A 22,516-nucleotide genomic window follows, 5' to 3' on the forward strand; every position below is an offset into this window, starting at 1 on the left:
TGCTGGCTCTCTTTGGACCTCTCTGCCCACTGATCCAGCTCCATCAGCTTCCCCTAGGGCTAGGTCCTAAGGGCTCACTGTGTGTGAGGCCCCGGGATAGAAAGATCCCAGGTAGACAAACGTTCCCTGCCCTCAGGGGAGCCGACAGGTACACATACATACAAAGACATGATACACACAACATAAATAAGGGGGTGGGGGCAGTGACTAGGAAGAGCTGGGTATAGAACAGAGGACTCTGATCCAGGCCAGCCTGCAGTTGAGGACAATCACTTGGGCCAGCAGACCCCTCCCCCCAGGGGCACCACTGTAGCTCCAATGTGAGGAGGGGAGGGAGAAGTACCCACTTCTTGCTCCCTGCTCACCCCACACTGGTAACCAACTTGGCTCCTATGGGCTCAGTTATGATGGCTAATCTCTCGACTCTGGTTGTACAGTGTCCACCTGGCATGCTGCGTTTAACACATCCGTGGTACGATGAACTCCGACCCCCTTCTCCTCTCACTGTACCCTGCCCAACCCCCCAGCTCCCCAGCCCCACCAAATCTTCCATATTTCATGCCACCCTCCTGGGGTTCAGTCCCTCCTACCCCCTCACCTGGGGGTCAGCTCTTATCCCTCCAGCCTCCAGGCCCACTCACACACCAGGCTGAAGCCCCAGCCCTTACCAGGAGAATGGCAGGTCCCCCACCCACAACCCCTAGCACATAGCAAATGCTCAGGACAGGTTTGGGGCCGGCACACAGTAGGTGCTTGCTTGATAAATGCCTTACCTGCAGAGTCTGGGACAGTTTGACAAAGTCTCTCTGCACCTGTTCACTAACATCCAATTCTGTCTGCAGACGCTGAGCTTTGTTCTTTTCCTCAAACATCAGCTGCTCCACATTTGTCTAGAAAAGATGTGGAGTCAGAAGGGGCTCTTGGTTGGGGGGGCGGGGTGGCGCTGGGAGTCAAGGGCCTGGGACTTCTGGACCCCTGGGGGGGGAGGCTTTATGCCCTCATCTGTACAATGGGCCCCTTAAAGTGCCTGGATCTGCCACCACGGAGGGAGCAGCGCAGAGAAAGCTGGCCAGGACATCAGGAAGAGCAGGGTTCAAGCGACCCTGGACAAGCCTCACCAACCTGATGCTCCTGGGCAGCTCCAAGCCCCCACGGGGCGCACCTACACTGGAGGAGTGTGTTTCCCCCTTGGGAATTTCCCTAACTGTAATACAAGGAAAATTAGAAACCCCTAGCTACTGACAAGCAACCCCAGAAAGAATGGACTCAGATATCTTTGGCATTTAGCAAACCCCCTGGGGCTCAGTGACTCCACCAAGGAATGTAAATGAGATTATCCCACTAGTACGATAGCCTGACTGAATCTTTTGATCAGCCAGGACCTTTGTTCCTGTTCCCCGCTGCCCTGTACCCCCATATCCTATATAAGCCAAGCCATCACCCCAACACATTGCCATTGATTTGTGGTGCAGTACCCCAATGGCCACCGGCTATTAATTCTCCACTTAAAACTTATACTCTGTGGTGTGTCTCGCTCGCTTCTGGTACAACATTTCCCCCTTGGAAATTTCCCTAACAAGGCACATCAGCTCTGGGTTTGTCCTAACCCTGTTCCTATAATCACCCACCCAATAATCAGGCTGAATGCCAGTTTGGGACTTGCAAAGCAATTTGTCTCATTTGATGCTGAAGGGCTAATAAGGGAGGCAGAACAGAAACCACCCCCAGTTTTAAGGGAGGCAGAACTGAGGTACAGAGTAGTTAATGGACCTGATTATAACCTATGGCCAAAGGTAGGCAGGGATTCCACGCCCAAGCTTTCCAAGGCCACCAGGCGGTGCAACCATCAGCCCTTTAAAGATGAGGAAACAGACACTGAGCACTCTCAGGCAGCAGGTGAGAGCTGTGTCTACACTGTCTACTGCCCCAAAGCCATCCTCTGGTGACTGAGACCATGGCCGCATTCACATCTGCAGCACCAATTAACTAATTAAAAAGGAGACTAATTAAGGGGATCCCCCAAACGCCCCCTAGTCACCTTGGCCACAGTTTCTCTCTTCAGCTGCTCCCCCAAATTCATCTCCATTTCCCGAAGGCTCGCGAGCTGCTCTGTACTCTCTCGTAAGGTGGATTCCAGCTGTGAGGTGGAAGGAGGGGGAGAGGAGTCAGGGCAAAAGGTGCCAGACCTCCCTGTAGGGCAGCCACACTCCCCCCACCCTGGAAGGGTCATGAAGACAAAGAGGTGGCCCCTGAGGCTTAGAAGAAGGGCCAGCCCACCATGGGTGCTCCCCAGAGACCTTGGACCGTCTTTAATTCTAAGTGGATCATTGGGAGTGCCCCCCCCATCCCCCAAAGAAGCGCCCACCTGCTCCTTGTCTGCCTTGGTCCTCTCCAACTCCGCTTTCAGGCTAGAGATGGAAGCTAGAAGGGAATACATGTATGTGATTTTGGGTTAAAAAGTGAGGGCTGCCAGTGGACTCTACACAAGTCTTCCCTAATGCCCAAGGGCGGGAAGGAGGTCCTGGCCTGGCCTCCACCCCACCCCAACCCCCAGGGCCTGGCTGACCACAGTCTCAGGCCCCACCCCTCCCCCACAGCCTGGCTGACCAGTCCCAGGCCCCGCCCCCACCTACCAATTTCCTCCTTGCAAGTCTCTATCTCCAGCTGCAGAGTCTCCTCCAGGTTTTCCTTTAAACATTGCTCAGCTTGTATCTGTTCCTTTAAAAAGAGGATTTCTGCCTTCAGTTTTTCTTCCACATGGTCGGCGGCCGTCCTCACGCTGATCATGTTCTCCCGGTACTTCAGCACCAGCTCCTGCAGATCCTAGATTCAGAGATTCAGTCCGCAGTCAGTCCTCCAGCAGGTCTTAAACACCTACTATGTGCCAGGCACACTAAGGTCTGGGGATGCCGCCATGCAAGCGCTTGGAGCCCAGGCCCTGACCAATGCTGCCTCGGGGCTCTCAGGCAGGGCCAGAAACTGGGCTGGGGCACCCACAGCACCCACCCCTCACCATCCCAGCACCTGCCCCACCCCCTACCACCCTGCCCTCCCACAGAAGGAGCTGAACAGCTGATGGCCGCCCAATGTCCCTTCTCAGTTACCTCTGCAGACTCCGGGAGGACAAAATCCTCAGCCTGCTGCAAGGCCAGGTGGAGGCCATGTTTCCCCTGCAGGCTTTCATTCTCCTTCTGCAACCTGGCCAGCTCCTCTGACACCTGCTCCCGCGACTGCATGAGCACCCCCTCAAACAGAAGGAAGGCCCGTTGTGGCCTGGGGCAGCTAGGTGGGGGGCACGGGCTCCTCTGACCGTGAGCCGGCCCCTTTCATGATGGAGGGGCACAATGCCCCCGGGGCCAGTTCCTCTGGCCCTTCCCTTTCCTAGCTGAGAGAAGTGGGGTAAGGTGGGGGCAGAAACCACCATGGACCTGAGCAGTCAGAGGAGTCCCTTCGGAAAGTCGACCCTTAGACAGTCTGTGGAGGCAAAGAAGCTTTCCTCCTAAATCTCTCTGGCCTCCCGCAAGGAGGGCTTCTACCCCTCCCTGAATATATTTCTCCTTTCCCATTCACAATTTAATTCTCCAGGTTTTCAAAGCCCCTTCACGGTGTCTCCTCTGAAATCTGCTCTGCCCCGAGGATCTGGCTCCTCAGGTGCCCGGACACTGTTCACAGCTCTCTGGGTCTCCCGGGCTCCTCCAGTTTCCCTCTCTGCGGCCTCCCCAGGAACCTCTGCTGTATCTTCCTTAGGGCCTCCCACACTTCCTGGGTCTGTCTAGGGCTCTGAGCCCAGTTTCTCCTTTATGTGTCTCACCGGGTGCCCACCCTTCTTTCCGCTGTGGGGCCTCACCATCCATGAGAGATGCTGCCCAGAGGAAAGTGGGGTGAGAGGGAGGCGGGAACCCCAGAGCCCCAAAGCCCAAGGCCTGCACAGCAGCGAATGCACCCCCAAAATATGACACTGACTGTGCTGAGCCAGCAGTCTGGGGACAATGACCAGGAGCTTGTAAACCAATGCAAATCTGGGAGAACAAAAAGGAGCAAAGACCTTCCAGCACCGGATCCTTTAAGCAGATTCCAGGTGCCCAGAAATGGGGAGTGGATGAAGGAAAGTACATGTGCTTACAGTGGTTGCACATTGAAATGCATCACACAAGGTAAAGAGGAAGGCAATGGGGAGAAGGAGCATTTATCTGGGTGCCAGGCATGGCCCTTGGTGCTTTATAAACATCTCAGAATAGCTCTGATCTTCACAACAACCCTGAGGAAACCGGCAGTAGAGGTGAAGTCACCCCAGCTACTCAGGCTCGGAGGCAGGATCTGATTCCAGACCCGGCCCAAGCCTGGTCCATACCTGACTTCCTGGCCAAGAGGAGAGAGTGGACAGGCAGTGGGAGAGGGCAGGGAGAACAGAAAGGACCAGCCCCCACCCCTGGTCCCATGCTGCCTATCTTGCTCTGGAGGGGATGTGGTGCAAATGAAGGTGTAACCAGAATGGCCTTTGTTTTCTTTGAATGACTCAGCTTACAACATTGAGCCTCTGGATGCTGTGGCTTGCTCTTCCGGGGCAGGAAGCCCAGAGAGCATGTCAGGAAGCAGAAAACTTCCTGTGTGATGAGTCATGGGGCTGGCTGAGGGGAGGTGTTAACGTCTACGCTAGGGGGAGGGGCCAAGTCAAGAACCAATCGGCACTGGTCATTCAGGCACTGCTTGATGATGTTAAAAACTCTATAAGAGGGGAGAGGACAGCTTGAAGCGCTCTCTTTCCTTTTCTGGTTGGTGTGGGAAGCAGCGGCAAGCAAGCGTGACTCTGGGCCAGCCCTTGCTCTTGGGCCAAGCCCAGATGTTGGTAACTATGAATTGTATTGGGTCTGTCTGTTGATATTTGTAACTTGTTTGTATTTCGGTTTTGAGGTTCGGGATGCTGGTTTGTTTTTTCCCCCAAACTAAATGAATGTTTTGAACCTCAGGGTGCTGGTTTTTTCCCCTGAAGTAAGTCAATGAATCTGTATTTGGTCTGTCTCTTGATGCTTGTCTGTATGCTCCCCTGAACTAACTGAATGCTAACTGAATGCTGGCGTTTTTACCCCTGAACTAAATGGATGTTGTCTGTATGCTAACTGAATGCTGGATTAAAGTAAGCTGGTCAACCCCTTCACCGTGCTTTCCTTGTTTAAGCAGATAAAAAGAACCTGTGCTTTTCCAGCTTCCCGGCAGCGTCCTGGGTGCATCTTATGCCCCCACCGAAGCTGCTAGCTGGGTTGTTAAAACAGAAGGGTACCCACAGACTGGGGACACCCTTTTGGAGGGAAGGATGATGCCCAGAGCTGAGTGCACCGTGAGGACCCTGCCTTGTGCTGGCCATCACCCCCACACTCTCCATGGGAGCACCATGTTCCTGAGATGGGGCAGCCAAGACCACAGGAAGGCCCAGGCCCCTTGGACACTGGGAGGGAGGGCAGGGAAGGCAGGTTGGGCTTGGGGGTCAGGAATCACTTCAGGGGCATGTGTGCCTCTCAGACACCAGACACCAAAAAGCACCATTTACCATCTGTTCTTGTGCACTCCTCTGCGCCTGTGACAATGCTTGCTGAAGCTCACCCAGCACAAGCTCTGACTCGTGGGTTCTGAGTGCCAGGGCCGAGATCTGTGACAGAGCAAAGACAGGTCGTGGCCTCGATGGCCCTTCTCCTCCCAATGCACCGAGTCTCTGACCATCCCAGCACCCCCAGGACGCCACCCTTTGGGAGAACAGGGTAGAACAAGGGGCAGCCTCAGGTGGCCCCCCACAACAGACACTTTCTGGACATGGCTCCCAGGACCAGCCAGCTGTGAGAAGGCTGCCAGTGTATAAGGCTGACCTCCCTCCCTGTGAGCACAGGCCCAACTTCCCAAAGCCTACCTGTACCCAGATCTCTCTCTCATCCATCTGTTAGGTCCCCAAGGCCTCTGGGGGAGGCAGCCCAGATTGGGGGGTGGTACGCACCTGACGCCCCGACTCCTCCGAGCTTTGCCTCATCAGCTCTTCCAGCTCTCGCTTGTCCTTGGCTGTCTTCTCCAGCTGGTCATTGGCTTGCCTGAGCATCACCTGAAGCTTTTTCACCTGCAGCAGCATTGACAGAGAAGCTTCAACACAGCCGAGACCACAGGGCCCCCCTTTGCCCCCCAAGCACGTGCTCTCTGAGAAACCAGAGAGAACTCTGTGAACCAAGCCTACGCTGTCTGCAGCGGCTGAAGCAGTCTCTTACCAGGCATGGACCAAACTGCTTAATTTGGGCTCTGCTATTCTAGAAATAAGAATAACAGTGTCCATTTATTTATTCAGCTTTAAGTCCTGCAGAGCTTTTCACAACTACCTGGGAGCTAAGGGCTGTTATTCTCCCCATTATACAGAGAGAGAAGCTGAGGCAGACAGAGGTTAGCACGTAGCTCACGTCTGAGGCTGAATCTGAACTCAGGGCATTCCTTGCCCACAAGCCTTTCTGAGCTCTACTGGACCCCCAGGGCAGCTGGGACCAAGATGAACCAGACATTCTTTGCTCCTTTGCTCCACTGACCTAATTCCTGGCCAGTCCGCTCTGTGATTTCCTCCCACTTCTGAAAGCAGCTCTGGACCTTCGGAATGGGAGAGGCTACTTCCTGAAAGCTCTGTGCCATCCCAGTCACGTTGGGGGGCCACCCTTAGAGGGCCTTCACCCCACCCAACTCCTGGAAAAGGCTGTCTACACTTGCCCTGGGATCTGTCCTCGCCAAAACTGCCACATCGGAAGGTCTCCACTCAGTCACTGTTCTTTTCGGCCTCTGCCACGTCTGACACGCTCCTTCTCGCTGACACTCTCATCCCTTGGCTCTGGGCTCTCCTTTCTTCTCCCCACTTATCTGACTGCTCCTTCTCAGTCCCCCCGACACACACCTGCAGGTGTCCCCCTGCCCCCAGGAAGTTCCTTGGTGTTCACAGGGACACAGGACAGCAATGATTCCATCTCCACTGAAGGAGAGGCCTCACCCTCCCCCACCCCCCTCACTTTTCAGGTTCTTTTTCTGTGTTTTCTTCCCTCCTTAGACTGTGGGCAGGGAAAGGCTTTTTTCATCCCTGGTGCTGGGCACAGTGCCTAGAGCACATAGTAGGCACTTAGTACTTACTGACTACTGGCTGGAACTGAGCTAAGGACAAGCAGTTCACCCCCTGCACTGCACCCCACCACCAATCGCTTAGCTAGTGATTAGTCAGTACAAAAGGGGGTTGGGACCTGGGCAGTGGCAGCCCCCCAAGCTCAAGCCCTTCCTTGTACAGATGAGGCCCTGCTGGAGGGACTTCTCCAAGGCCACAAAGGTCCTACATGAGCTCAGGTTCAAACCCAGGGACTGTGACGATATGGGTCAGTCAGACTCCGAGAGTCCAGGGCAAGTTCCAAAGCCTCGGGTTCAAATCTCAGTTCTGTCACTGGTCTAAGGCACAGAGCCTCCATTTCCTTCTCTGCACCCAGCAAACCTCAGGGATCCCTCCCACACCTTCTGACTTCAGTCCAAGGAGGCAGATCTCTCTTGGGAACAGAGGCTGGGTCTCCAAGCCCTGCTAGGCAGAGTAACTCACAGCCTCTTCTAGAACCTCCCCAGCTCCTATGTTTGCTACCCAAGCTAGTCAAGATGGCCAAAGATGCAGCTGATGTGAGGCCAAGAGTGGATGAAGTGCCTGGCATATGGCCAAGCGAGGATGGGGACAGGCAGCATTCTTGAATTATCAACAGATTTACTAATGAATCCAAGGAAAGGGCCCTACCTGGGCTGGTCCAGAGGCGCTCACCTGGTCTCTGGTCTCTGCCTCCTGGGTCTGGATGCCTTGCAGCTGCTTTTCATAGTTGGAACACATGTCACAACGCCGGCCAAGCTTGTTCCCAGCGTTCTGTACCTAAGGGCCAAGGCAGAGGAGACAGCCTTCCATGGGAAGGGGCCTGCTCACAGCCAAGACCCTCCTGGGAGAGGAGGCTTCTCTCTAGGACCCCTCAGGAGGATCCTAACCCTAATTCTTCAAGGAAAACCACCAGGAAGTTGTAAGATAGGAAATGCTACAAGGATGCTCACAAAGTTGGGAGAGGAAAAGAGCAATGACCTGACAACACCACGAAAACACCCACCAGCTACGCAAATGGCAGTAACTCCTCTTAAAAATACAAAACCAGGAGCCTTTCCCACAAATTCATCATGCCATGAACAGCCACACCCTGAGCTTTCCCATAGCGTGGGAGGGGAGGCAAGCATTCTCCTCCACGGGAGCAGGAAGCCACAAAGAGCCTTCACCTCAGGCCCCCCGCTGGCCGGGCTCCCCCCCGCACCTTAACAGTGACCTTACAAAATCCTGAACAATGTCACTTTTCCCTGAGCTGGGCAGTGGCTGAATTTAAAATCATTTTGAAAGGAAGAATTGAAAAGTGAGCCATGACCATTTGAGCTGCCTCTACTCATCCTCAATAAATAACACCCCCTTCCCGTCCCATGAATTCTCAGGTCACCATTCACCCCTACCCCACCCCCAATGCACACATGCATGAATTCAAGCGCACACAAACACACACACACACACACACACACTCACTCACTCACTCACTCTAGACCCTAGAGGAGGCGGACCTAGGGAAGGCCACTTGGAGAACATTCTAAAATAGAACTTGGCCATCCTACTATAAAAGCTGGTTCTTTCCCCGTGAGGTGCAAAACTTCATTTTCAGCTTTAGGCAGAGAAGTGGATGCCTGTGCTGGGATAAGCCAGTTCCCCTCTCAGGGAGCACCCAGGGAATCTTCAAAAAACACCTGGTTAGGATGAGCTGGCTGCATTGGCAAAAGGCTTCCATATAGCAGATCTAAGCAGAATGAAAAGTTATGCCTTCAAGAGCAAGAAAGAGACCGCTCACCTCCTTCTGCAAGAGATTCCATTCTGTCTCACTGACGAGGCGGTAGCCACTCGGAGACACATATGCACTCTCAACCCCTTGGGTGACGCTGGAGAGGAGCGAGGCCGTCTCTTCCTGTTCAGGAGTCATGGCCTTGATGGCCTTTTCTTGATCTTTGGTCAACATAAACCCACTTGGCATCTGCAGGGATCCCAGAGAGGCTGTATCAAAGTTCTCTGACACTGAATCTGCTCCCACCAGTGGTCCGAAATCAGATTCATCAAGGTTCCCAGCAGACTTTGCTTTGTTGTTATACCCCAAAGTTTTGGACTGTAATGATCCCGAGGTTCCCAGGCTGTCTGTGGACTGTGCCCTCCGAAGTCCATCTTTAAACATGTCGCTGTCTGGTTTGCTGAACGGATCGCCCGCTGGTAGCAGCAAGTCAGCGTCTAATGAATGGACTGAGCCATGCATACTATCTAAATGTTCCTGAAAATTCAAAAGAAAACATAACATGAACAAAAACACCCTTCTCTCCCTGAGGAAACATGAACCCTTATTAAAAGCATTTTGCATTTCCGGACAGTGCATTTTCCCTTAACCAATTCATGCTTCATAATAATCCTAACAAGGTCAGTGGATGATGAAATGAGAAGGCTCCAAGCCCAGGCCTCCTTCCTACAGGCACTGTGCCTGGGCCACCCCACCATGATGACTGAACACGCATGGATCGGTGGAGGCCCAGCACAAGAAGAAACCAGGCTGCAGAAAAGTACAAATGAGAAAGTTGACAGGACTTCCTGTGGCCTCTGGTACATGACGGTTTCAACACTGGCAGCAAAGAAGGACACGCGTTTTGTGGCCTATTAAATGGTGTTAGAACATTACTGTAAAACAACTGGCCAAGCAAGGAAAACAAATCCCCAAGAGGCGAGCTCGGGGCTCCGATACCTCACACAAGGGGCGGAGGCAACCCCTAGTGCCTGGCCAGGATGAGGGGCCTGGACTTTACCTCCTCAGAGTGAGGGAACACCTCATCCTGTGTCAGAGCAAAGACCATGGGAACCTTGACCTCCTCTTCCGTGTCCGTCTTCTCAGGCTCCTTCCTCTGGTTCACTCTTTCCTGTTCATCTTCCTCCTGAAACCAACAAGACGCCAAAGTGTGACCTGAGCACCCTCTGTGAGGCCTCATGAAGCACCTGCTGTGTGCCGCAAGGAGAGACCCACAGAGACTGAGCAGCTGAGTTGGACCCTGGCCTGTCCTTGGCCAGCCAGTGATCCTCCCTCGGGAGCTCGGCCAAGCATCCACCACAGGCTGGGCTCAGCAGGCTCTGTCTGCCCCACAGAAGTGGGTTGGGCTCCAGTGAACCTTATCTCACCCCACACACCCCAAGATGTTCCAGTCAGGTGTAATGGTGACCAAGCCCCTCGCTGCTAATACTTAGAGGGCACTCAAGGCTTGTGAAGCACTTTATGAACAGGACTGAGAAGGTGCTAGGATTATCCCCATTTTACAGATGTGGAGACTGAGGCAGGCAGCAGTGCAGGGACTTGCCCAGGCTGTGTGGGGCAAGATCCAAGTCTAGGGCTCTGCAAGCACCAGGTCTGGATGGGCCATACCTGATCTCTCTTCTTGCTCTCCTCCACTTGCCGCAGCTGCTCCGAGGTGAGCACCACCTCCAGGCGCTGCATATCTCTCATAAGCAACCGCTGGGACTCCAGGAACTGGTCGTTGGCCCTCTGCCAGGTATGTTTGAGTTGGTTGTGCTGCTGCCGCTCCTGCTCCAGCAGGTGGCAAACTAGGGAAACCGAGGCCAGGCGTGAGCCCCGGAGAGCTGGGACCCCCATGGCCAGGGAGCCAGAGTTCAATTCCCCCCACCCCCACCCTGTAAGGCTGGGCTCTGGGGCAGGCGCAGGGCTAACAGGGAGCAGAAAGCAGGGGCTCTACTGCTCCAAGGGACTGGTCAGGACACTGTGACACACACACACACACACACACACACACACACACACACACACACACACGAGAGAAAGATGTTCCCAGAGACAAGAAAGGCAGCAAAAGATCCACCAAGACTAGAAATCCCACAACAAGAAGGCCCAACAAAGACGACAAAAAGGCCACTGTGATTACCTCCCCCACCCCCACCTCTCAGGTCCCCACTGGGAAGACACTCAGAGTGAACTGAGCAAAAGACCCTCAGTAACGAGCTCCCAACGGGCTCAGAGTCTAGTGGCGACCTAAAGGCCTCTGGGCTCCACCACAGCCTCCCAGACCTGTGTCAGGATGCCCCATGAGTCCTTGCAGACATGAAGACACAAGAAACTTTGTTCAATGACCCCCAAGGAGGAGCCCCAAGCAAGGCCTACAATGGGTTTGGCCTATACAGGAAGGGCATTCTCTGCAGGCCAGGAGACCCCAACTATGCCCTGCAGAAGGGCAGTGGCAATGAGCCAGAAGGAACAGGAGGGAGGAAGGAATCCGAGCTCTTCTCTTCCTCAGAATTCCAAATGACCTAAAGGGGGACGGACGCAGGGCTGGTGGCTCAGGAAGCTCAGCCTGGGGCAGGAGGGCAGGGGAAGCAGCCTTTACTGCAGATGGGTGGGCTGGCTCCAGGCCCCTCCTTGCCACCTCAGCCCAAAGACAGCCCCAGGCCCCAGCCAAGAGAGCACCAGGGTTACCTGGTTACTTTTACCTACAGACCACTCAAAGGAATCCTCCCTTTGACCCCTGGAAAAGGGGAAACAACAAAATCCCCCCAATTACCAAGGAATGCCTGTCCGCACAGCATTTTGGACTACTGGGCCCACTATCAAATAGACAAAGACCCAGAAACTGCCGCCTGAGCTAAGTAGCTGATTCAGTGCAGGAAGTAGACCCAGAAGAAGCTGGGGGCTTCCTTGGCCCAGCTCCAGAAATCAGGTTTGACTTTGAGAAGCAAGCCCACAAGACCAGGTTGGAGTGGGGAGCTGTTCTAGGGTCAGCAGGAGACAAGGGAGATGTCAAAGTAACAAGCTGAATGCGTGAAAGATACCCTCTCTGAGCAGGATTTGAACACTGAGCCAAGTGTCCTTACCTTCATGCAGCTCTTTCCGAAGCTTCTCTGCATCTTCCTGTAAGACAGACTTCTGGGTGTTCAGGACAGCCACATACATCTCCAGATCAGTCCTACAAGACTTCTCTGCTTCCAAATAGTGATTCAGCTCTCTAACCTGAAAGAGAGGCCCCACTCTGTACATGTACACGTGCCCTGCGAAGACTTGGACCCAAGGCCCATCATGACTTGGGTCACGGCGAAAGTGGCTTCAAATTAAAATAATCCCATTGAAAGGCTCCCCACGCTGAGAATACCCCACTAGCCAGCCGGCATCTTCAGTGGCATGGCGTGAAGACCATCAGTTTATCTAGGAAGTCTTGACATGTAGAGCTCCCATATCCCCGGCCCTCTCACCCAGAGTGCTTGGGACTCACTTCAGACACCATCTCAACCACACATCCTTCTCTTCCCAGCACCTCGGCACCTGCCACTCAAGCATGTTCTATTTCTTCAGCTGGGCCCTCTCTGATGGACTCTCTCTCGCACACCCCACATGGGCTGCACCAAGCCTTCAACTTCCGACTTTTCATCCCCACCCCTCCTTCCCTCTCAGCAGAGGCCCTTAGCTCCTACTTTGCCCCCCAAACAGAGGCTGTCCCCATGCACTCTCCAGCATCTAGAGTCACAGGGGAATTCCTGAGCCTCAAACCCTATTCCAGACACCCTGGACAAGCCATTTCATCTCTAAATGTCATCACAAAGTTCATCACAAAGCTGACCAAAAAGAGGAAAATATGCACTGCTGAAGGGGCTGGGAAAAAAGGCACGCTGATGCACTGTTGGTGGATCTGTGGGCTGGTATAGCCATTCTGGAAGGGACTTTGGAACTGTCCAAACTATGCCTAGCCTATGACCCAGTGATACTACTACAAAGCCTATGTCCCCCAAGACATCAAGAAAGAGGAAAAGCATCTCTAGGTACAAAAACACTCAAGGAAGCACTTTTCATGGTAACCTACAACCAGGCACAAAGGAGGTGGCCTCCTACTGGGCAACGTGAACATAATGGTCAGTTTCAGAGGAAACTGGGAGACCCCTAAGAACTGATATAGAGCAAAGTAAGCAGAGTCTGAAGAATTTATACAAAATAATGAAAACAACCTTGAAAGACCTTACAACTGACCATGGAAATGACAAACTGATGGGGTGATGGGGCTTGGACCCCCAAAAGGAAAAGACCAAGTCTTTGAAAGCAGCCCAGCCCAGCCCACCTACATCACCTAATTAGCTTACTTTAGATTCCTTTCTGTGGCTCTCAGCCTGCCCCAGGCACTCCTTAATCCCACCTAGATCACCTAATTGGCCTACTACCACAGTAGCCCCAAGCCTACCCCAGACTACTTACCAACCAGATTCTTTCACTGTCCCTTTTGTATTTAAGCCTCAGTCTCATCCCCATTAAGTCACGTGCCCCTTGACTGGAAGAAGTTTTGAGTGTGTGAATTCATTCCAGTTAGACACCACCCTGTACTGTACCTTGACATTTCGGGGTTCCCAGCAATCCCAAACTGAATCAAAAATGAGTCCAGAGGCCTGAAGATGAAAACATGACCTGCTGCTGACAGAGAGTGTAAGACTAAAATACAGAGACCACCAAGCTGAGAACTTGTTTTGCTAGATCACAGAGCTCTGGACTTTCTTTTCTGGCTCACAGTGGGGTGGGCAGGGAATAGTGGAAGGGACAGATTTTTTTTTTAAATGCTTGTTAATTTAAACATTAAGATGAAGGGAGGAAAGGAGGAAGAGAGAAAAGGAAAGAGAAAGAAAGAAGAAAAAAAGGAAGTAAGGACATACATATAATCCATAAAATAATCCTCCTTGCTAGGGCCACGGCTTCTCCTTGGACTCTTACTCTCAGCCCCTTTTCAGCCTCAGTCTCTTTTCTCTTCCATCTTTGCTCATCCAGGGGCCTCATGGCTACCCCATTCAAGCTCCCATATGTCCTGTTGTGATACTTGAGAAACCAGTTATTGCTAACTACCAGAAGACCCCTGCCCCACAGCCCCCTGATAAAACCCCCAGTTTGCATAAGAAAGAATGGACTAAGACCTTGCCATTTGGCATTTAGCAAATGTCCCTAGGGCTCCTTGACTGCTCCAAGGAATGTCAATAGATAAGATTATCCCACAAAAGACAACCTGTCAGGGTCTTTGATCTGTCTGGGTCTTTGATCCTATTCCCCGGACCACTTTGTGACCTGGCCCATAAGTTTCAAGATATAATTAACCACTGCACCTTGATTTCTGTATAAATGTCTCCCTTTGAGCTCTATGCGGGGCCGTTCTGATTTGAACTGCTTGTGCCCCGGATGGTCGCCAGCTAACAAATTCTCCAATTAAAACTTATACTCTGTGACGTGTCTTGCTCGCTGTCGCTACAACACTGTCTTCCCAGTCAGACCTTATGTTGTACCAGAAGCGAGCGAGACACACCACAGAGTATAAGTTTTAAGTGGAGAATTTATTAGCCGGCGGCCATCGGGGTACGGCACCACAAATCAATGGCAAATGTGTTGGGGTGATGGCTTGGTTTATATAGGATATAGGGGTACAGAGTAGGGGGGAAGAGGAACAAAGGTCCTGGCTGATCAAAAGATTCAGTCAGGTTATCGTACTAGTGGGATAATCTCATTTACATTCCTTGGTGGAGTCCCAGAGTCCCAGGGATATCTCCCAGGAAGGGTCTATCAAGTTATCTCTCAGTGGGATGGTCCTATTTATTGACATTCCAGGAAGGAACCAAGGAGTCTCAGGGATATCTGCTAGACAGGATCAGCCAGGTTATCTCTCAGTGGGGATGGTCCTATCTATTGACATTCCAGGAAGGAGTCACCGGATCCTAGGGGGCTCGTCAGTAGCTAGGGGTTACTCAGGGGTTCCTAATTTTCCTTGTATTACACTTAAATGCCCCCTAGAAAAAGCCACCAGTGCCCATGTCCTCCTCTGCCTTCCTCCCCGGTCACTTTCCAACCCCTTGCAATCAGGTTTGCAGATTCCCATCCCCCCAGGGCTCCCCCCACAGCCTTAGTCACAGCAAAGTTCCCTGACCACCAACCACTGCCTGAAAATCAGGGGAAGCTGATGGAAAAGGGGATTAAACCATTTGGCTACCATCACCCTGCAGGCCAGAGGAGCACCCCTCCCAGAGACAGGCAGACCCCCAGACAACCAGCCAGGCCCTTCAAAAGCTTGGGCTCCAGACAGACCGTTTCCCATTTCTCTGGCTCAGCCGCTCACTACAAAATCACCAGTTTAAGGGAGGCACCCCAGGACTACTCCAATAGCCACTAATCTTTGTAAAGCCCACCCTGCCCATGAAGCTTTAGGGATTCCCTAGGAGAACCCTGGATTCCATCACCTCAGCATTCAAAGCCCTGACTTTCCAGGTTTACAGTGTCTCACTCACCTTCATTCTGGCCAAAGCCATCTCTTTGAGGCTCCCCAGAGGCATCCACCTCCCACCCTGGAGACCTTGGGACAAAGCAGCAAACTCCAACTGTAATGGGAATGCAGTGCACTGCTGTGTGGCCCTTCTGGATCCCTGGGGCTAGTGGCCACTCCCCTCCCTGAGAGTTCAGGTCTCCTTCACCTTTACTAGGACAAATCCCCCCAGGGCAGGGATGCAGGGCTTCATGCCCATTGTTCCTCTTCCCTGATTAAGTCACTTATCAAACATTATCAGTTAGCATTTTTTTTGGCTAAGTCTCAGTATTTTCTACATATACAACCAGGTTTTAGCTACTGCATTACAAATGATTTTTTTTTCTCTCTTCCTCTGTATTTATTCTGTGTGAGGTAAATAAAATGTGAAGACTTCACAGAGAAGACATGTATAAATAAATATATATAAAGAAATGTTTAAAAATCAAGAAATAGGGAACTAGGAAAGTGAAAAAAAATTCTGAGTCCATGAGAGTCTGATGGCTCAGCCTCTGGGAGTTTACCCTGAAACTTTTTGTTCTTTCTTCTGGTTCTGGTTTAAAGATTTGCTCAGTAAGAATAGGATCACTGTAACCTGCTTTCCTTTACTGTAAAAGTACTGTAAGAGAATGGAGAGGGAGACGGAGCCAAGATGGCAGCTGAAAAGCAGGAACTTGCATGAGTTCCCTGCCAGGTCCCTCCAAAAACCTATAAAAAAGGCTCTGAACAAATTCTAGAACTGCAGAACCCACAAAATAGCACAGGGAAGCAGGCTCCAGCCCAGGACAGCCTGGATGGTGGCTGGGCGAAGTCTATCGTGCACGGAGCTGGGAGTAGAGGGGAGCAGAGGGGAGAGGAGCCCAGCGTGGGCAGCGGCAGGACCAACCAGACCAGGAGCCAGGCGGAACAGGCCCTAGCGTCCTGAATCAGTGAGCTGTGGCAAATACCAGACTTCTCAACCCACAAACACCAAAGACAAGGCTAGTGGGAAAAGCTGCAGGGACAGAGTGAAGGAGTTCGCGGTTCAGCCACCACACCGGGGACAGAGGAGGTGGTGCAGCTACAGAATTACATTTGCAGTTGCTTCTGGTCCCAGACCCACCTGGTGGGACGAATTAAGTGGCAGATCAGAGCAGGAGTGCAGAGCCTGCTTAAGATTTGAGTCCCTTCCGGGTTGGTGGTTCTTGGGGAAGGAGGAGTGCTGGTGTGGCAGAGCTGGCTATATAGAATGTGAAAAATATTATACTATTTTGTATTATTTTTAATTTCAACCAGACCCAGAGCCTGAATTAATGAGTAACTAGAAGAAGATCCAGGACCTGGGCTTCTTTGTTCTGTAGAGTTTGCTCAGGAAATACCCTTACTACTGTCAACAAGGCCACAGCAGACTGACCTAAGGACATTCCTACCCCTGTTAGCCATTAAAGGATGAGACCCTAACCCAAGAGAGACTACCTCGCTTAATATTAACTGACCTTTGTCAACACTCTTGTCTTTACAAACCTATTGCATTAAGGAAAATCCTCTTCTTGTATCATGGTTAAACATACATGGGGGCCATACAAGTGAGGTAACACAGGCTTGCTGGGTCTGCTAAAATAACATATATAAGTTTTCTCATTCCTTTGTTCAGGCAGCCAGAGCTTATGCTCTGACTCTTTGTACACACAAGTAAACTACCTTAGCTATGCTTTAAGGGAAAATAATAAACAACATGGATTTTTCTACCACCTAGCTTGTTTGCCTCCTTCAACCAAACTTTCAGGTTTAACAAGAAATAGTTCTGAAAACAACAGCATATCCCCTCAAGCTTGGAACAAAGTACTCTTTACTCTACAAGCAGTCATACCCCACTGAAAAACTCAAGGGTCAAGTAAGTTGGCTGGGAACATGGCCAGGCAGCAAAAACACACTCAGATTCAGTCTCAGACTTTGGAATCTTTCTTTGGTGACAAAGAAGACCAAAACATACAGCCAGAAGAAGTCAACAAAGTCAAAGAGCCTACAACAAAAGCCTCCAAGAAAAACATGAACTGGTCTCAGGCCATGGAAGAGCTCAAAAAGGATTTGGAAAAGCAAGTTAGAGAAGTAGAGGAAAAATTGGGAAGAGAAATGAGAAGGATGCGAGCAAACCATGAAAAACAAGTCAATGACTTGCTAAAGGAGACCCAAAAAAATACTGAAAAATATACTGAAGAAAACAACACCTTAAAAAACAGACTAACTCAAATGGCAAAAGAGCTCCAAAAAGCCAATGAGGAGAAGAATGCCTTGAAAGGCAGAATTAGCCAAATGGAAAAGGAGGTCCAAAAGACCACTGAAGAAAATACCACCTTAAAAATTAGACTGGAGTAAGTGGAAGCTAGTGACTTGATGAGAAATCAAGATATTATAAAACAGAACCAAAGGAATAAAAAGGTGGAAGACAATGTGAAATAGCTCATTGAAAAAACCACTGACCTGGAAAACAGATCCAGGAGAGATAATTTTAAAATTATTGGACTACCTGAAAGCCATGATCAAAAAAGAGCCTAGATATCATCTTTAAAAAAATTATTAAGGAGAACTGCCCTGATATTCTAGAGCCAGAGGGTAAAATAGAAATTGAAAGGATCCATCAATCGCCTCCTCAAATAGATCCCAAAATGAAATCTCCCAGGAGTATTGTCGCCAAATTCCAGAGCTCCCAGATCAAGGAGAAAATACTGCATGCAGCCAGAAAGAAACAATTTGAGTATTGTGGAAACACAATCAGAATAATACAAGATCTAGCAGCTTCTACATTAAGGGATTGAAGGGCTTGGAATATGATATTCCGGAGGTCAGTGGAGCTAGGATTAAAACCAAGAATCACCTACCCAGCAAAACTGAGTATCATGCTCCAAGGCAAAATATGGACTTTCAATAAAATAGAGGACTTTCAAGCTTTCTCAGTGAAAAGACCAGAGCTGAATAGAAAATCTGACTTTCAAACACAAGAATCAAGAGAAGCATGAAAAGGCAAACAAGAAAAAGAAATCACAAGGGACTTACTAAAGTTGAACTGTTTTGTTTACATTCCTACATGGAAAGGTGATGTGTATGATTTATGAGACCTCAGTATTAGGGTAGCTGAAGGGAATACGCAGATATATATACACAAACATATACATACAGAGAGAGAGAGAGACGGGGGGGCACAGGGTGAGTTGAATATGAAGGGATGGTATAAAAAAAATCAAATTAAGGAATGAGAGAGGAATATATTGAGAGAGGATGAAAGGGAGAGATAGAATGGGGTAAATTATCTCACATAAAAGTGGCAAGAAAAAGCAGTTCTGTAGGAAGGGAAGAGGGGGCAGGTGAGGGGAATGAGTGAATCTTGCTCTCATCAGATTAGACCTGAGGAGGGAATACCATACACACTCAATTGGGTATCTTACCCCACAGGAAAGAAGGAGGAAGAAGATAAAAAAGGGGGGATGATAGAAGGGAGGGCAGATAGGGGGAGGAGGTAATTAAAAACAAACACTTGACAGGGTCAAGGGAGAAAACTGAATAAAGGGGGATAGGTTAGGAAGGAGCAAAATATAGTTAGTCTTTCACAACATGAGTATTGTGGAAAGGTTTTACATAATAATACGCATGGGGCCTATGTTGAATTGCTTGCTTTCTTGGGAGGGTGGGTGGGGAGGAAAGAGGAGAGAGAATTTGGAACTCAAAGTTTTAAAAACAGATGTTCAAAAACAAAAAAAGTTTTTGCATGCAACTAGGAAATGAGATACACAGGCAATGGGGCATAGAAATTTATCTTGCCCTACAAGAAAGTAAGGGAAAAGGGGATGGGAGGGGAGTGGGGTGACAGAAGGGAGGCCTGACTGGGGAACGGGGCAACCAGAATATACACCATCTTGGAGTGGGTGGGAGGGTAGAAATGGGGAGAAAATTTGTAATTCAAATTCTTGTGAAAATCAATGCTGAAAACTAAATATATTAAATACAGTAAATTAGAAAAAAAAAGAGAGAGAATGGAGAGGGTCTCCCCCTCCCTTTATCCTATTCTCCTCCTTTAGATTTATAGATGTCACCTCAGTTGTAATCATTAATGTAATCATTAAGGGAATGGGAATTGGAGTTTCTGTCCCTCAATTTCCCAGTTCTTTGCCTAACTTTCCTGCTCAGATTGCAAGCCCACCTGTGTTGGTAAACAAAATGGGCTCTTAACACTCAGTTCAATCAAGTGCCCTTGAAGAGTTCAGATTTTGTTTCCTTGATTAGATTTGGGAGTCCTTGATGACCTCCTTGCCTCAGGGGAGGGCCTAGTTTACATATGAATTTGAGTGACACAACATCAGAGGCTTTTAGACCTCCTGGGTTAAAGTCTCCTCTTTGTGACGATTCTAGGTCACGTGGGTGAGTTGCATGTGTGACTCACCCTTGACCCTGAAAAAGATATAAAACCAGGGGTTGGCTTTCTCTTTTTCTGGAGCTCTGACCCACAGCCATGGTGGCTCGAGTGACTCTGGGCCAGCCCTTGTCATGAGCCCCCTGGGCTGAACTTAGATGTTGGTAACTATGAATTGTATTTGGTCTGTCTGTTGATGTTTGTAATTTGTATTTGCTCCGAAGTTCAGGGTGCTGGCTTTTCCCCCTGAACTAAGTGAACTAAGTATTTGTATGCTGGATTAAAGTAAACTTGTCAACCCCTTAACGTTGCTTTCCTTAGTAAAGCAGATCAAAAGAAGCTGGGCTTTTGCAGCATGCTGGTAGCGTGCTTGTTGTTGGGCTTGTGTTGGTCTTTCACCCCCACAACAGCTGCTAGCCAGATGGTTAAAACACCACCTCCCAGCCAATGGTGAGAAGGGTCAGAGGTGGGCGGGAATTCTCTTGGGTTAGGTATAATTATTGGTGCTTTGCCTCCCTGCTCTAGCAGAGGATACCCTATTCTCGAGAACTGATAAAATTTGTTTCTGTTCCCACCCTGAGAAGGCTCCTTACTATAAATTTAATTGGTGAGGGTCTTTCATCCCACACAACTCCCATACAGGTGGGGGCCAAGGGGAAGGGGCCAGTTCTGCTCTCTCCCTCCTTCCAGGATGGTCATTCTGAGAGGTCTATTTTGGGTCTGTGTGTAGCAACACAGCTTTGAGAACTGAGATCTTATAGCTTGACCTCTGGATTGAACATGCTAATTTTGGGAATCAATACACAATAATTCTGTGGTTACAAGAGAATTTCTTCAGAGGTCAGCTTGTTCTTGTGATGGGGAAAGGTAGCTGGGGGCACTGCAATGGATGGAGCACCAGGCCTGTAGTCAGGAAGACCGGAGTTCAAATTCGGACCCAGACACTCACTAGATGTGTGACCCTGGGCAAGTCACTTTACCTCTGCCTTAATCTATGCAAACCGAGCCAGTATGTTTGCCAAGAAAACCTCATGGACAGTATGGGCACGCTATAGGCCATGGAAATAAAACCCTTTTCTTATTCACCTTCTTCTTAAAAAACTGGTGCAGGGGGCCAAATTTCCTCACAAAGACCAGATTTCTATCTCTCCTGGCCTATCTTGAAGGTCTTTCTTTATAATGGTTATACACTTTCATTACTAGTTATTCCTCAGGCTCTCCAGCTCCAGCCCGCCCTCATTCAGAAGCCAAAAGGGATTTTCCTAAAGTCCAGGTCTGATCCTATGCCCCCACTCCCCCCTAGGAGCTTCCCAGCCTCCAGGAACAATGCTTGGCATCCCATGCCCTTCACTGCTCCTTTTCCAGCCTTCTCACACCCCCCTCCCTCCGTCCCCTTCAATCCAGTGACCCCGGCCTCCTGGCTCTTCACAAACAAGACATTCCATCTCTCGGCTGCCCCCCATGCCTGGATCACTCTCCTTCCTCCTATCTTCTTCCTGGCTTTCCTGGCCAGGGAACAGTCCCATCTAAAAGCCCAACTCCTAGGGGAAGCCTGGATAGAGCGCTGGGTCCAAAATCAAGAAGTTCATATCCAGCCTCGGAGACTTCCTAACTGTATGACCCTGGGACACTGTCCCCATCTGCTTCAGTTCCCTCATGTACAAAATGAGGATAACAGCAGCCCCTCCCCCCCAGGGTTGTCACAAGAATCAGATGAGACAAAGACCATAAAGCGCTCAGCACGCTGCCCGGCACACAGTGTGTACTACTGAAGCAGCAGCTGGTATCATCATCATTCTTATTTCAGTGCCTTCCACCACTGCCCACCTCAGCTGTGTCTGTAGCTAAGCTGTCTGAGGTCTCTTGTCTCTCTTTGTATCCTCAGGGCTTAGCACAGTACCAGGCACACAGTAGGCACTTCATGTCCCCATTCTGTTACAGATGCATTTTCTGAAATAAATAGGAGATCTGAGCCCATCCACCACGCCTGGGATTCTGGGAGGTCAGGAACCCTCAGGCCACCTGAGGATACAGAAGCATGCATCACTACAGGCGCCTCAACCTTCCCTCACAGGCCCAACAGACCAAGAGCCCACCTTGGAGGCTTCCAGTTCCTTAATCTTCTCCTCTGCCTCCATCAGTTTATCCTTCAGAACCGCTATCTCTTTCTCCATGGGCATCACCACAGAACGCAGTTTTTCCGCATCCTCTTGGGCCTAAGGTGAATGGAAGGTAAGCAGAAGTTCTACTCAGTGTCTTAGCTGTTACTGAAGACTTCAGAATGTCACACTAAAACCTAGTCAGCAGAGTTCATATGAACAAATATGCCACACTGTAGACACCCTCTTTCTCAAAAGGAAATGACTAGTTTCTGAAATGTCACCATGTGATCATTTGATTTTGAATCCATAGAGTAACTCCAAAAGGACAGAAGGGCTCCAGAATATCCTTAAATTGAAATCTAGCCTCTGCCTGTATGAACCCTTCATCCATTTGGGTTAGGACATTCCCAGGCCCACTGGATTGCAAACTCCAAGGTTAGAGACTGGGGCATTTTGGAATATTTAGCGTCCTGTAGTAAGAACCTCTTAAATGACTCTGAATTGAAAGACAAGGCCAGCACCTTAAATTAAGTAGGAAACATCACATTGCTTATTAGTAGGACCTGGGAATGTAAAATGCTATTTTACACAAGGTTCTCCAGGTGCATAAAACTTGGAACTAATGAAA

At 50.1% G+C, this 22,516-nt stretch overlaps 1 protein-coding gene across 2 annotated transcripts in view; it reads right to left on the reverse strand.

Annotated features, from left to right (window-relative positions):
* RABEP1 (rabaptin, RAB GTPase binding effector protein 1) overlaps nucleotides 1-22,516 on the reverse strand; it is an 84,835-nt gene that overhangs the window by 1,532 nt on the left and 60,787 nt on the right. The window contains exons 5-17 of one of the 2 annotated variants that reach the window (XM_036754374.1): nucleotides 21,883-22,002; nucleotides 11,963-12,098; nucleotides 10,506-10,684; nucleotides 9,898-10,023; nucleotides 8,907-9,374; nucleotides 7,802-7,906; nucleotides 5,984-6,100; nucleotides 5,546-5,644; nucleotides 3,105-3,245; nucleotides 2,634-2,823; nucleotides 2,366-2,421; nucleotides 2,039-2,137; nucleotides 774-890 (exon numbers count right to left, since the gene is read on the reverse strand). In XM_036754374.1, the coding sequence (XP_036610269.1) occupies nucleotides 774-890; nucleotides 2,039-2,137; nucleotides 2,366-2,421; nucleotides 2,634-2,823; nucleotides 3,105-3,245; nucleotides 5,546-5,644; nucleotides 5,984-6,100; nucleotides 7,802-7,906; nucleotides 8,907-9,374; nucleotides 9,898-10,023; nucleotides 10,506-10,684; nucleotides 11,963-12,098; nucleotides 21,883-22,002 (1,953 nt within the window). The remainder of the gene's footprint in view (nucleotides 1-773; nucleotides 891-2,038; nucleotides 2,138-2,365; nucleotides 2,422-2,633; nucleotides 2,824-3,104; nucleotides 3,246-5,545; nucleotides 5,645-5,983; nucleotides 6,101-7,801; nucleotides 7,907-8,906; nucleotides 9,375-9,897; nucleotides 10,024-10,505; nucleotides 10,685-11,962; nucleotides 12,099-21,882; nucleotides 22,003-22,516) is intronic. The other variant, XM_036754375.1, reaches the window with a different exon arrangement.

The sequence above is a fragment of the Trichosurus vulpecula genome, chromosome 4 (assembly GCF_011100635.1).
Source record: "Trichosurus vulpecula isolate mTriVul1 chromosome 4, mTriVul1.pri, whole genome shotgun sequence".
In the NCBI taxonomy this organism is placed as follows: domain Eukaryota; kingdom Metazoa; phylum Chordata; class Mammalia; order Diprotodontia; family Phalangeridae; genus Trichosurus; species Trichosurus vulpecula.